Below are 15480 nucleotides of genomic sequence, written 5' to 3' on the forward strand. Positions count from 1 at the left end.
ACAATAGGTCATCGAGTGATGGAATAGAGAAAACATAGACAGCTCTGACATATCGCTCACTCATGTACAAGTTTATGTTGAAACAGACACATCAAAGCAAATCCCCTAATTGTCTTCCCTAAGCCGTGAAAGAGCAGAGGGATGGATCAGCCCACTGGATGTACTCACAGTATGGCCGCTATTGAAGATGGGAATAAAAAATGTCCTGAAACAAAAACTATTGAGGATTGTGCCAAACTAGGGCTGAGTGCTAAGGAACAACTCCAAACTTTACATTTGTGGGTTATATTCTTGTGTAACTTTTCACGTTTTTGTAAAATATTCTTTTATGCTGACAGTACAAGTATGTTTTTCAAGTGTTTTTTTTTCATTCTTTCATTCAGCACAGTCTTGGAAAAAAATGCAGAAGAATTATACATGCATTATAATTTATAAGGACCATACAGAATTTGTGCATATTAAAGGGTATTGAGAAAATATTGCAACAAACACAGCCAAACTTCAGATGTCATAATTTCAGTGGATATGTTTATGACTGTTGCTGAGGGATCTGCAGGCATCATCAGTGCAGGGATATTTATTTGATGGTGAAGGCAAATATCTGGACTGTGCCAGGACTTTGTTTATATGAGTGTTCCAACTATGGCAGCTTCCCCTCCACTGTAGATCTTGCGTCGTCTGCATCACGCCAAGTACTTCCCATTCCAGTTCCCCATTTCTTCCACTGGGACCTGGCATTCCTGTCAGTCATGTGCTATCAGTGAGGCTGCAGGCGCTGCTTATGCTTGCCCAACTATCTTCCCCTTCTTCTCTTTCTTCTCACCCCACCCCTCTCGACAGTTTCTGTGTATCTCCCTCCACCACCTCAGTCCTCAGTGAGCACTCTACTTTATACCGTCCATTCAGTCTTCTTTCTAGGTTTCCTGCTCTCAACTTTCCTTATCTGAAAGTGTCTTCAGCTGATAGTTCATGCCGTACTTTGGTACTTCTTGTTTGGCTTGTCTTACTTCTAACCTCTAATTTTTTTTTCTCTCTCTCAGGTGTAAGGAGGGCTACCATGGACTACGTTGTGACCAGTTTGTACCCAAGACAGATGCTATCTTGTCAGACCCAAGTACGCTCTCTTTCCTATTTTTTATCTTACAGTATTGGTGTATTGATCTGCGACATGAAAACAAATTCATAACAAGTACATGTTACATGCCCTCAAGCTAATCTCTGACAGTACTGTTTCAGTCAACAAGATAAATATAATTTAAGTGAGATTAGCCTTTGTTGCATGCCCTCCCCCAAAAAGCTAAAGTATATAGTCTAAGAGGTAATGTTACAATACCTGTGTTACAGCATTTAATTAATAAGAACATGGATGTTTTCAGTCGCTGCATTATCTAATTATATTTCCATTTTGTGTCAATTTCTTTCATAACAGGTGGTCATACATTGATTAATAGTGTCATAAGAGGGAGATTTTCATTTGAATCTTAATTTGGCAATTATTAGAGAAATAAAAAAACATTATTTAGTTACTAGACACAGTCAAAATGTGTATTATGAGACTATGTTTCTTTATTGGCCTGCATAGGTATAGTGCAGATATTAGAATTAAACCCTGCGCCTAAAACCTCGTGTATCTTTTATTACGGTCCTTAATCTTGCTTTGCTTTGGTCTAGCTAAAAGGAAGGAAAGTCTTCAGTTTCTTATTGTTCATGAAAAACAATTCCCCTGGAGTCTTTGAATCCCCATGACAGCTGTGTAGTGTAGTTAAAAAATAAAGCAAAAGTCAGAGGTACAAGGAGGAGAAATTGGAGGCCCCGAGCCTTTCCCATGAGACTACGGCTTTACAAATTCTCACTGTTTTATGGAGTGACTTGGCTCCTCTGCACCAAGAGTCAGAGAGAAAACTTAACTCCTATTGCCATCTCTTTGATGCCACCAGCCCCACCGAGAGTCCATTAATCCATTAATGGGGTCATAAGCCAGTGTCACGAAGCATGTTTCATGCTCCCTCATGGCACCCAGTTTTCACAAGGGGATTTATTTTATCTTCTATAGGCAGACATCAATTTTCCTGTGTGTCCAGATCAGGAGATTTTTTATGTTCTTATGTTCTTTGAGATGAGCTGAATCTTATTGTGTTTTGCCCCAAAATGGACACCTGAAGAAACAAAATTAGATTAGTACAGTAGATTGCAACACATTTATAGTACATTTTCATTTATTAAAAATGTATAAGACAATAAGCCTCAGAAGGCAAAATATGTGTTGTAATTGTTTAATGTGTTATATGCATTTTTTTATGTTATTTTATGCACCTCTATACTTTAAGACTCTGCAGTAAAATGTACTGTACTCAAATTTAAAAACTAGATTTCCTAAAAAAGATAACTCTCATTTATATAATAGTATATAAGTTTATAACAATTTGTTGGTACATAAAATAGATGGATGGATGAGTAAATAGCATAAAAATATGCAGTATCCATCAATACCTATTTAAAAAAAGCTCATTAAAGTTTTGTCAAAACAATCTTCAGTTGTCATTTTGTGCCATGAATTCATCCCCAACCTCTTTTATCAGAAAAAAAAGATTATTGACAGCTGTGGTACAAAACTGTACACAAATTGCCTCGCCGCTCCACGCTTGCACCTGTTCACCACAGAAAACTGTGTTTTGGCCGCAATTGTTCAACCACCATAAGAGATAAGTGTACCCTGGAAGATTTGAGAGAGGAATGAAGCCTATTTTGATCTCTGTTGATACAGAGTAATCTAAAATTTACCCAGATTACCAAGGGTTTTGAGGATTATCCTGCTTTCAAAAGCCAAATCATATAATAACATACACACATACATGCACACACTAACAACAACTACAACGAGTTCTAGTGAAATTGAGTTCATTGCGAGTCTGTTTTTACATCCATGTTTCCATGTAGAGTTTAATTCTACATCTTCATTTATTGACGGGGCAGCGTTAGACACATGTCACACCCTGGGGTGAGAAAAGTTTCATCTGCCGTGCACAGTTTTCTGTTTTCACCTTTTTTTTCCTTCTTTTTTTTACTAAAATCGATCTCTGTGCACCTTACAGTCACAAATCATCCATCGCCCCTCATCCTTTGTCTTGGTATTGACTGGCCACAAAGCAGCCACTCAAAAGAGCAGTCCGCACTGGCTTACACACAATGCCACGCTGTCATACACTCATCCTTACAGAGGTAGAAAGAGAAGCGGAGACTGTCGTGCACATCTCAAATGCTCAGGGACAAAAGGAAAAAGAGGCTCCCTGCCAGGTATTCCAGCTATACTGCTGTGAACTCAGCTTTGGAAATGAGGTGGGGAGAAGGTGCTGGGGTCTTATGCATTGGTGCACAGTGGGGAAGTGATGGGGTCTTTAATTGGAAGCATGGGAGTGTAGGAAGGTATTTAGTTTAGAACTAGTAAAGAACCGGAATAAGTTTCTCCCTTAAGTGTCAGTTGGGCCAATTGCACCTTTGAGACTACAGAGGTGATGTTTGGTGGAAGACTGAAGGGGCGGAAGAGGGAGGTGAGCCAGCTTTTGGTTTCACCCATCTGATTTACAAAGAGGAAGGAGGCAAGCCTCTAATTTGAACTATTTATCTCCGGTAGATATTAGGCCTGGTTTAAGCAGCTACACAGGATGTTGGGTTCAATAACACACGCACAGACTCACACATAGGCACATTGGCTCCCCAGTTCCCTGCTCACCCAAGTGAAGGAGGGGATTAAGGATTTGATTCACTCCTGCCATTGTCTCTCCCACTCGCCAGATTTCTGCCTCTTAATCGGGCCAAGAGCATCTGACATGATGCACAGGTATTCTCCAAGCTTGCTCAATGCTCCCACAAGACACCGTAAGTGATTCCCCTGGGTGCTTTGAGTTGCCAGTGCAAAGGATTGGGAGCCTGCATGTATTATGAATGGTGAATGTCTCCAGACACAGCAATTCCAGTGGAAGGAATGTGTATCAGTGTTGTAATGACATCATCTGCACAGGCTGTGACAGTCAGAGTGATTTAGAGTGGAAAAGTGTTGGCTGTTGCCATGGGCAATCACAGCGAAAGGCTTGAATGGATAATACAGATCAGGTAACATCAGTAAGATACTGCATTCACGTCTTTAGCCTTGCCAAGTGTTTGTGCCACAGTGGTAGTAAGCACCTAGTAACAAAAGTGTCAACCATATCTTAATCATGCAGTTATATCTCATGGCAAGGCTAATTCCTCATGGCGAAGAGCATAATGTCCCCTGGCCAGAACTGATTGGCTCTTAACTGTTTTCATCATTAGTTTGAATCAGTAGGAGCGTGTAATAAATGCTGATATTTGTTAAATAATCCCAGAGGCTGCAGGAGATAAATCTGGAAATGATGAACTGGCATTGTGTTCAAGAAGAACATGATGACACCTACTTCCCTATTTAAATACAAATTTAATTTCTTAATTGATTGATTAATCTGGGGATTTCAGACCTGCTTTTCAGACGTTTTTCTCATTTCTCTCTTGTTATCACTGCAATCATGAAAATCCCCTTGCCTCATTAAGAATCTGCCAGGCAGTCATAGAGTGGATGACAAACTTGGCTTCGTATTTAATTGTATTGTCTAAATGCTCTCTGAAACTTTCCCTAAATGTCATAAGTTTGCTAACTGTATTTTTTTGATCATTCACATTAAAAAGACCTATTTCCTCCAATCACACCCCTTAATAGTGTGAGATAACCTTGTGCAATTATTATGATCCATTCATCCAAATGTTAATTTGTCTTTTGCCTATCTGAATTTCATTCCAGTTCTCTAGTGTGTTTTCATTTTTCCTTGTACATATAAAGTTACAGGACCGACAGATTTTCCCATGATACAATCAAAATGCATCGGGGAACAGATGGTTTTTTTTCTCTGTGTTAGCCACTTTTTTTTTAAGAGTGCCCACCACATAATCTGTCAGGAGCTTGGCAAGCTGCATTCTATTTAAAACTCAGACCACCTCTGTCAGAAAAGCAATTACTAGTGAGGGTTTCATTTTAATTTAAATGAGATTACATTACAGTGACATGAAAAAGAGGCACTGTCAGGATGGACAGAACACGAGTGTTCCTTTTTATCTGTTTCCCCAGCACTGGAATTGGGGGGAAAGACTTAACTGCATGAAGAAAGACTGTCTGTGTGTGTGTGTGTGTGTGTGTGAGAGAGAGAGAGAGAGAGAGAGAGAGAGAGAAAGAGAGAGAGAGGGTGTATATCAAAGTGTGTGTTTGTGCGAGAGACAAAGACATACAGACAAGAGTGTAACATACTGTATGCCTATGGGTGCGCATGCATGTGAACATGTGTGTTAGTGTGGCGCATCTTAAAGCGACCAGCTTGTTAATATTGAAAAGCTATGCTTGGAGACAGAGGAGAACAATTACTGCAATGCCTCAGGCTCAAATCAATATAAAAGGCCTGTGCAAAGCAACGTCAGTGACATAAAGCTATATGATATGTCATTTTCAACTTTTATTTTCACAATCCTTCCTCTAATCCTCTCAGCCCCCATATCTTTGTTTTCTTTCTTAATTCAAAGCCACTGCAGGCTGTGTGAATTCAGAGTGTATCACAGAAAGGCATACCAAGCATCTAGGGCTGGCTGGCTCATTACCTTGTGCACAAGGGAGAGCCATGTCAGAGAAAGCCGTCAAACCAACTTTATGGAGCGTGTGTGTCTCCCTAAGGTGAATTCTGAGTAAGATAGAGGCACATCATGTTGTAACTGTTTTCTCTTCTCTCCCCCCCGTTTACCCATTCCCCACATTTTCTTGAATGGAACAGCGGATGAACTTGGGATCGAGTTCATGGGTAAGACAACTTTTCTTTGACTGTGTGTGGCATCCTCAATCTTTCACGTGCCTTACGTCTGTGAAATACCACATACAAAACACCCAATCCAGCACAACAAGGCCACTCACCTTGGAAAATTAATGCAGGCCAGTCGCCATGGAAACACCATGGTGGTGAATTTGGGGTATTCTGTCTGCATGAAGAACAGTACCGTTAGAGAGGCGTGATGTAATGAGGATAGAGCAATAAAGACAGACCGCAGCAGTTCATGTATGAATGTTTGTCTACTTGTCTGCCACATGCATGTATAGTCAGTTTAGCAGCAATTTCTGAAACTGTTACATTATATATGGTGTGGAAAAAAATATTCCTCTGTGTTTTAAGTTACTTCATCTAGATTTGCAAAAGAATTTATCTAAAAGCCTGGACAAATACAAACGTCTACCAATTGATTTGACTTTAGTACTTTAGGTATCATCCAGGTGGTTAACAAATCTTTAAAAACCAAATTATCTAGCCCTCTTTCTTTAATAATGACACACTGTTCTTTGTTAAGAGGGAATATACAATTTTGCCCCCCCCACCCCCACACACACAGACTCTACCACACATGTACTGTTTTTCATTTTCTCTTTGCCGTCTTTTCCTCACTCTGTGGATCCCTTTTGTGCATACATAAAAACCAACATTGCATGCTGTGAAGTTTTCCATTAAAATGGCTTCATACACTGCCGTCACGTCACACATGTGCACCGGGAAATAGACGGAAGGAGAAGATGCTCTGAAAGAGAGAAACCCGCCCTGCCCGCCCCTCACAACATTCCTCAGTTCAGTGGTTTTAATCTGGGGACTAAATTAGTTCAGAATGCTACTGCAGGTGGGCTGATGCATTAGAGGAAATGAGAACAGGATTGATCGATTGATAGCTGAACAGATGACAGACAGAAGCACAGATTTTTTTTGGCTCTGACTGTGCATCCCCACTTGCTTATTCATTGTGTTCCATTATGACTTCCTCTTCTGCTTTAGCAATGAATCTTTTGATAGTTGTTATATAAGTCCAATATGTGACAGTCTGAGTCTGAGACAGTCAGAATACAGCAAAGCTCTGTTTGAAGTGGGATTGAGTGCTCTAAATATGATCTTGTCTTTTGATTTTCTTGCATTCTTTAGCTCAGCCGCTGAAGCTCTGTGTGTCTCACTAGTTTGCTCTGATGTATTTCAGGCTGAATACCCCATTTTGTCATGGATACTTTAGCATAGTCTAGCATTATTTCTAGTCATGTGGAGAGTGGTTTGTATGGCATAGCTGGCCATATGGGATTGTGTTGTCCTTGAGTCAATATGATATGGCTTAGCCAGTATAGCTGAGGCTGTTCAGTTTATTCCGTTTCCCAACATGCTCTTGCATCTAATTTCAAGAATGCCTTGTAGGCATCGGGCATAAAAGGCCTGTAATGGTTTTATGTACAGATTGCATGTTGGTTTTTCCTTGCAGCCATTCAGCAGAGCTTTGTAAACAGCTGTTTTTATGTTCCGATTTTGGAAAAGCCTATTTCATCTATCCAAAAAAAAAAAAAAGGCAGAAGCTTGTCTCAGGTGGTGCTCCACATGAGTGCTGATGATGTGTTGGCAGGGAAAGATATTTCCCATATATTTCAAAGATGCAACTGTCAGAAAGGTCATTTCACTGATGGTAAAGGCCGGAGGGTTTACAGGGGCACAGATATACAAGTGACACATTATTTATAAACAAAGAACAGAGGCAACTTCGGTTGTTCATTTGTAAAGTGCAGCTTGAAGATATCCACTGCTGTGTTCCTGACAAATTACAGGGTTGGTCAAGAAATTTGCGAGTCAAGAACTTGTTGAGAGCTTCACCACACAGAAGTATTATAATACTAGTGTCTATATATGTGATATGGTTCTATTATGCATAATAGAGCCTGCCAGATATATCTCAGGGCTGATATTATCAGCCATATTGGCTTATAATTATATTCAGTATATCACCATTTATGTTGACAGATATACGTACATGAAGACATTTCAGTATAGTTGAAGCAGAAAATCTTTATGAGCTGCATTTGTATGTATATTATTTTACCTTAATTTCTCCTAATTAAAGTTCATATAGTTAAGTTAAATATTTATAGATATTACTTATATCTTATTACTTATTACTATTATTTAATTTCCTATAAGGTTTACTGTATGAAATTAACTCATATCTTATATTATATTATGAAGTTACTTTTATCTTTGCTAAGAAAATTAATTTGACTAAATGTGTTGTTATATGTGTATGAAAAAAACACAAATCTATGTGCATATATTTAGATTTTTATAATCCTCAAAAATCAATATTGTTGTCAATATCACAAATCCAGTACCAGTCAGACTATAATGCATAATATCGACCTAAAATAGTTAGTCGCACGCTAAATTGCTCTTTTCAAGATGATAACATGCCAGCAAAAACAACTTTAAAATGTCATAATTTCAACCCATTATTTATCACATTAATGCAAAACCAAAAATACGACTAAAATCATCCACATAGCAATTTGTCAGTTTGCCAGTATTAAATATGCATTAGTGTGTCACAGCTGGCCACCTCCGCAGCATTTCTTTGGACTGACTATTTTAAAACCCATCCTGCCTCCTTTTCACAGGAGCTGAGTGGGCAGTTTGGACTCTTGGATGTGTGTGTGTATATATGTCTGTATATATATATATATACAAGAACAAGGCCCAGGCAATAAACAGCTACGCCCTGCCAGTGATCAGATACCCTGCGGGAATAATAAGGTGGCCAAAGGAAGAGATACAGACCACAGACGTTAAGACGCAGCTCTCCTCACCATGCATGGAGGGTTCCATCCCAAATCCAGCACCCTGAGACTGTACGCTAGCCGTAAGGAAGGCGGCCGTGGACTAGTGAGTGTGAGAGCCACTATCCAGGATGAAACATCCAAGATCCACAAGTACATCCAAGATAAGGCCCCAACAGATGACGTGCTCAGGGAATGTCTCAGGCAATGGGGAACAGAGGAAGACGTGCTGGAGGAAGGACCATCATGGGAGGACAAACCCCTACACGGGATGTACCACCGAACATAACTGAAGTGGCTGATATCAAGAAGTCCTACCAATGGCTAGAGCGGGCTGGATTGAAGGACAGCACAGAGGCACTCATCATGGCTGCACAGGAGCAGGCCCTGAGCACCAGAGCAATAGAGGCCCAGATCTACCACACCAGACAAGACCCAAGGTGTAGGCTGTGCAAAGAGGCCCCTGAGACAATCCAGCACATAACTGCAGGGTGTAAGATGCTGGCAGGAAAAGCATACATGGAGCGCCATAACCAAGTAGCTGGCATAGTGTACAGGAACATCTGCACTGAGTATGGACTGGAAACCCCAAGGTCAAAGTGGGAAACACCTCCAAAGGTGGTAGAGAATGACTGAGCCAAGATCCTGTGGGACTTCCAGATCCAGACTGACAGAATGGTAATGGGGAACCAGCCTGACATCGTGGTGGTTGACAAACAGCAGAGGAAAGCCGTTGTGGTTGACGTGGCGATACCAAGCGATGGCAACATCAGGAAAAAGGAACATGAGAAATTAGAGAAGTACCAAGGGCTCAGAGAAGAGCTGGAGAAGGCCTGGAAGGTGAAGGCAACAGTGGTACCCGTGGTCATCGGAGCACTCGGGGCAGTGACCCCCAAACTGGAGGAGTGGCTACAGCAGATCCCTGGAAGAACACCAGACATCTCGGTCCAGAAGAGCGCAGTACTGGGAACAGCAAAGATACTGCGCATAACCCTCAAGCTCCCAGGCCTCTGGTAGAGGACCCGAGCTCGAAGGATGAGACCACCCGCGGAGGGTGAAGGACGAAGTTTTTTTTTATATATATATATTGTAACTCCAGGATGTGTTCAGATGTTATCTTTATCTTTTGCCAGAAGCATTCTAATATTAAAAAGGTTTCCCACCGGTTTGAACTCAGTTACACCATACTATCCCTTAAATGTGTTAATGCAGCACTGATGTAATGCAGAGGAAGAAAATGAAAAATAAAATGGTGAAAACAGACTGCTTGGTTACACTCCAGTGTAAGCTTTGAGCACAGGGAGCTCTCCAATAGTCACTGTGCCCTTAAAACAAGAGTTAGAGGTAGTTGATAAACCTGGGTAGACAAGCACAGATGAAGACGACCTCCCAGGACAGTTCGCTGTTGACAGCATCAAAAGCCACAAAGACAAGCCCTCAAAGGTCATGAACAGGTTGTGGTGATGTTTTCTTCACTTTACCCTGCAGTTGTCAAGGTAGTGAGATCAGACACAGGGGAATGTATTGTTTTTGAGGGATTGAGTAATGTCACAAGAGGTTGTGTTCAAGGTCATGCATGATAGTGGGACAGAGAAGTCCAACTCTCCACAGTGGATGTCAGTGGATTAGTTACATACCAAGTTGCAGTTTTTAGATTGTGCTCATTTTTGACCACTAGACAATTTGTCGTGATTTTGATAAGCCCATGCATGCACTGCCTTCGCCTTTGCCCCTGCACCATGCACTATGGTAAGTAGTGCAGCTCCACAATCCAGCTGCTCAGTCAGATAGATATCTGCTGGGATCAACTGCTACTTGTCCCAGCTGCTTGTGACCTTAAGCCTCTGCTGCTGATGTGCAGGGGTCTGACAAGAAGCTCCGGGAGCATTCCTTTGCTGATAATTCCCTGTTGCCATCAGTCTCTGAATGCTGACACACATACAGTACATGCACGCACACACTCAGTGTGGCCCCTGCTGTGCAGACAGTCCATCGGTGTTGCCTGCTGGGTTTGTCTGAACGAAATGATTATCACACTTCAGTTAGCACATGTCACTGAGCCCTGCCTGTGTCTGCCATGTCCCTATCCCATGCTCAAACACTGACATTTACTGACAGCAGCATTGGTCGCTTTATGCTAATGCAGTTTGTGGGTGGATGTCTGTGTGTGGCTGTGTGTGCACGTCCATCCCGTTTGTGTGAGTTCAGTATGTTAATTCATGATACATTTCTTCCTCCCTGCTTAATCACAGCCCCATATTCTTTGTGTCACAGTAGAAATTCAATGGCCTGAACTGTATTCTCTCCTCCGCAGAGAGTGGTGACACCTACCAGAGGCAGGTGCTGTCCATCTTCAGCATTGCCTCAGGGATCTGTCTTCTTGGAGTGGCATGTATGGCTCTCTACCGCCGCAACAAGTGAGTGATGCAAGCCAGCACCACATTAGTAGAGTATGCCCCTGGCTGTGCAGAAAGAACACTTTACTATCATGGCATGGAGCCCAATGAAATTCTAAGTGTGAGTCAGCTAGAGGATGTTTTAGCAGGGCATCAAATCTAAATTGTGTAGGATGCATTTGGGACAGATACTCATGTAAAATTTATTTGTAAAGCGGTTTTAGCAAGCAGGTGTGTCACCAAATGCTTCACACGATACAAAATATATACAGATAAGGAAAGGGCTAGAGTAAGTTCAAAAACATTAAACCCTAAGCGTGTGTGTACATGCGTACATCAATTACTCTCTGCAGGGAAGAAGAAAGAAAAGGAATGTAGACAAAGAAAAGTAATGGCAGATTGTAAAGGGGGAGTTTATGTAGCTTTTGTTGATTGAAATTGTCTTGATAAATAATAATAGGTTTTATTTTCAGTACTGTAGCACTCTAAGTAGTGCAGCGCTTATCAGTCAGCGTGACCAGAGTGGCTCAACGGTAGAATTAATGTACCGGAAATTATCCAAACCCAGAGTCCTTGTTAAATTGAATCTCTTTTTCCCAAATGTTGTTTGACAGTGTAGCTTAGAGAGATAGTTTCTCTTGTTAATACTTAAGTTTATTCTGCTCTTTGGTAAAGACCTACAATTTCATTTGTATCAGTACTTCACAGAGAAGAGTAACCAGTCGCAAAGTTGCATTCTTGATAGTGTTTGAAGACTTTACAGATAAGAGAATTACTTATACATTTTTAAAGACCCACAGAAATGAAAGTCAAAGCCCAGTTAATTATATGTGGTTATAAAATTTTGTAATTAGGCAGGATAAGGTAGTGGACTACATATTACAGCAGTGCTGATGTTTGCCAAATATCCACCATTAGTCGCTTATTATCATGGATTGGACTATGAAATTAACTTTATTAAGTAATAAGTACTGTGCTATATTGTACTGTATGATGTAGTAAGCTTATATAATAACTGAGCACATCTGAATTAAAACAGATGCAGCCAAATAATATATATTTCACTGCTTTCACTGTTACATACTATTCTTTTAAGAAGTTTGTAATTTGGCTAATTATTTTTTTGAGAGTGTTTCCCAGAACCAGGTGTCAGTACCTCCAAACCAACAGTTAGTCGCTGTTTAGTTTGTTGTTCTTTTCAACCAGTTTAGTAATTTGCTTCCTAAATTTGAATGTTTTGTCATGTCCTTCCAACAGGAAACATTTAACAGGCCTCAGCTGCCGAGAGAGTTTAGCAATCTAGTATTTAAAAATGAACATTTAATGGAGAATTAACATTTAATCCAAAAGTCTTAAGCATCAATTAATTTTTTAATCCAATCAAAGTTTAATCCAAAATGAAGGAACACTAATATTTTATATTTAGCATAGCTAAAAGATGCCATTTTACTTTTCTTTCTCACATTTTATTCATAAGAACTTTTTTATGGTAAAGATTGAAACAGACTGGAAGCAATTATATTGCATAGGTGAAAAATGTAAGATATTTATGAAGCAGTAAAGCTAGAAAGTCTGCTTACAGTAAGTCACCAGATACACATGGATAAATTAACACCTACCCGGCACCATCAACGTGACATGTTCACTTCACAGTCTTTGATTATACACATTACCTATACATTGTTACCAACCAGAAAGTTTCCTTATAGTCTCTGGTGTCTCTGGAGGTATTTCATTTCCTAGAATATTATCACAAAGGCATGTAATGGACGTTTCACAGTATATTGTCTTGATTAAATTTTTACTTGTGCAAGGCATCCTCTCTCCTAATGCACAATAATATACGCACCTGTCTACAATGAATAGTTGTAAAGTGAAATTCTTCCCTGAATAGGCAACTGTGACAGTTTATTAGCAGGACTTATCTGAAGGCTTATGTACTGTATGTGATGTATGTGCCTGTTTTGACACACATACAGTATATGTCAAGTGTATGTCAGTAATAAAGGGTAACTACCTTGCTGTTACATGTTGGTATAAAGAGCTGGCCAAGTGGATGTTAGAAATCAATGACTGAGAAGTTTTATCAATAGACAGAAGACAGGAAATACCCTGTCCACAACAAATAGACACTTTATAGTAAAGTATACCACCATGGTCATCTTTCCTCTTCCTGCCTGTTTCTGTCTCATGGGAATATTTTTGTTTTTTTAATTACAGTTTATAGTGTCAACAAATCTTTTGTCTGGATTGCCTCGTTTTAGTTGTAATATTGCAACCTCTCTCTTTCTCTTTCTCTCTCTTCCTGCACAGAAGACACAGGGAAAAACTCCAGGCTCATTTCTCAGATAGCCGCAGCCTGAGGGACTGCAATGTCAACGCCTCTGGCCTCATGTCCAAATCTACTCCCAGGCTTCAATACAGCCTTCAACTCCAAAAGGTAAATCTTTACCTAATGTTGATTTATTTCCAGTCATATCTTTATCATCATTATTATTATCAGTTTCATCGTAATATGTATAGCACTTCTCTAAAAACAGCGTGCTTGACAGGATGATTTATGATGTATGTCTTAATAATCTCTCTACTGGCCGAAGCCTTTTGTTCACACTCATATCTGAGAGACAGTGGGGAATTATAGTTTAAAATAAATGCATCATGTGTTATACAGGAAAAATCTGCTTGTCATGTTCACAGTGACAAATTCCTGTGACAAAGAGCAGATTGGAAATTCTAATCTGTGGCGTGTCTGAATTCACCATGCAAGCACAGCAACAGTACTGTATAGTAGACAAATAATGTTAAATGGCACTTTGCTAGTGGTATTTTACTACTAAGAATGCCAAAACTGTTTTGTAGGCGCATTCATTTGCTGTATTGAAGTTTGTGCAAAATGGAACCATCAACCAGCTCAGAAATGAAAAAGAAAAACAAACTTATGTGATTAAATTATTGATTAATGAAGAAATGCAACACCAGGTCATTTTGGAGAGAAATGGTACAAGCCAAAGGAGAAAAATCACGTTTGGGCAGCTATTTCTCACAATGCAAAAAAAAAAAAAAAAATCACAAAAACAAACTCCTGGTTAAGTGACAAGAAATGGCAGGGTGCAGACATAAAAGAAGAAGTAGCTTAAAATTATTACAAGTCACCACGGCATGCAGTGGCAGACACTGTGGAAGAGAGAACTGACCCAGACATTCATAGCAGAGTAGGTGGAGGATGTAGATGTCACTGATACGGCTGATGTCTCCACACTATCCCAAGGTAATTGCAGCCTAATGCACACTTGTAAAGATCACATAAAAAGAGTGCAATTGCCATAGTGCATTAGCACTTTCCTGAATGCACCCTCTTTGTATGGTGTTACAAAAATGGTCACATATTGTGTTAATTTATTATTTGCTCCATTTTTTCTTCTTCATGAGATGTTATTTTATTGATTTTGAATTTGGTCAGTGTGCAGCTTTCTTTCGTTGTTTGAGGAAGTAATACCCATAGCTACTTTCCTATCATATTGTGCTAATGGGTACCTGCTCTTTATAGATGTAGGAATCTCTAGGTGTTACTGACCCTGAATAAATCATTCACATCTTCTTTTTGCATGACTCTCAACTAAATATGCATGTGTAAAGGTAGGTAGTGAGCATACTTTATTGATTACAAACCAGAGGGTGGTATGCCTGTGTGATAACCAACACGTTTGTTTTAGTTATAGTTTTGTATTTGTTGTTGCTTGAAATTCCTCATTCAGGTTCAGCCTTGCTCTGTCATTTCTGTGTTAGTACTTTGCCAAATGTTGCCTGTACTGAGGCTCTTTAATAATGCAACAGTGTCTAGTGCCACACACTGAAACAAACACCCCTCAAGCTAGCCCCACCCACAGAACTGCAGTTGGCACAATCTGAAAGCTTTTTGAGGGTGTCACTGGAAATTATGCCTTTGAGCGGTTGACAGCTAAGAAGTGGTACAATATTTGGTGTAAATGTTGTAGCTGTTAAGTAGTTGTGTTTAAGTCAAATAAAAGATGAATTTTAAATGAGACAGAACACCTCGCATGAGTTCACTGCTGCACAGACAAATTCACAACACTGCACAAAAACCTTATAAATGAGTTCAGAAACTTCAACTGACACCAAACCAGTCTCAGCACATCGGAGCCCAGTTTAATATCTTTCAGTCAGATGCAGGCCTATTGTCCTGTAGCACAATAGCATGCTATTATATTAACACCATGACTGTGAGAATGTAGTGACAGGAATGTATGATGGCTCAGTATGTAGTGAAGCCCTGTATCCAGCTACAAAATGTTTTCAGAGCTGGACACATGGAGGAAGCCAGGAGGAAGGCAAAGACAAAAATAAAAGACAGTAATAACACAACAACACAGAAACACAAGCTATAATAGAACA

The 15480-nt window shown here is 40.0% G+C and overlaps 1 protein-coding gene across 2 annotated transcripts in view; it reads left to right on the plus strand.

The window, feature by feature from the left end:
• The window catches only part of nrg3b (neuregulin 3b), a 183543-nt gene that overhangs the window by 155056 nt on the left and 13007 nt on the right, over window positions 1-15480 (plus strand). For both annotated transcript variants that reach the window (XM_044177709.1, XM_044177706.1), the window contains exons 3-6: window positions 1041-1114; window positions 5829-5855; window positions 10986-11088; window positions 13381-13507. In XM_044177709.1, coding sequence (XP_044033644.1) covers window positions 1041-1114; window positions 5829-5855; window positions 10986-11088; window positions 13381-13507 — 331 coding nt within the window. The remainder of the gene's footprint in view (window positions 1-1040; window positions 1115-5828; window positions 5856-10985; window positions 11089-13380; window positions 13508-15480) is intronic.

The sequence above is a fragment of the Siniperca chuatsi genome, linkage group LG20, assembly GCF_020085105.1.
Source record: "Siniperca chuatsi isolate FFG_IHB_CAS linkage group LG20, ASM2008510v1, whole genome shotgun sequence".
Classification (NCBI taxonomy): domain Eukaryota; kingdom Metazoa; phylum Chordata; class Actinopteri; order Centrarchiformes; family Sinipercidae; genus Siniperca; species Siniperca chuatsi.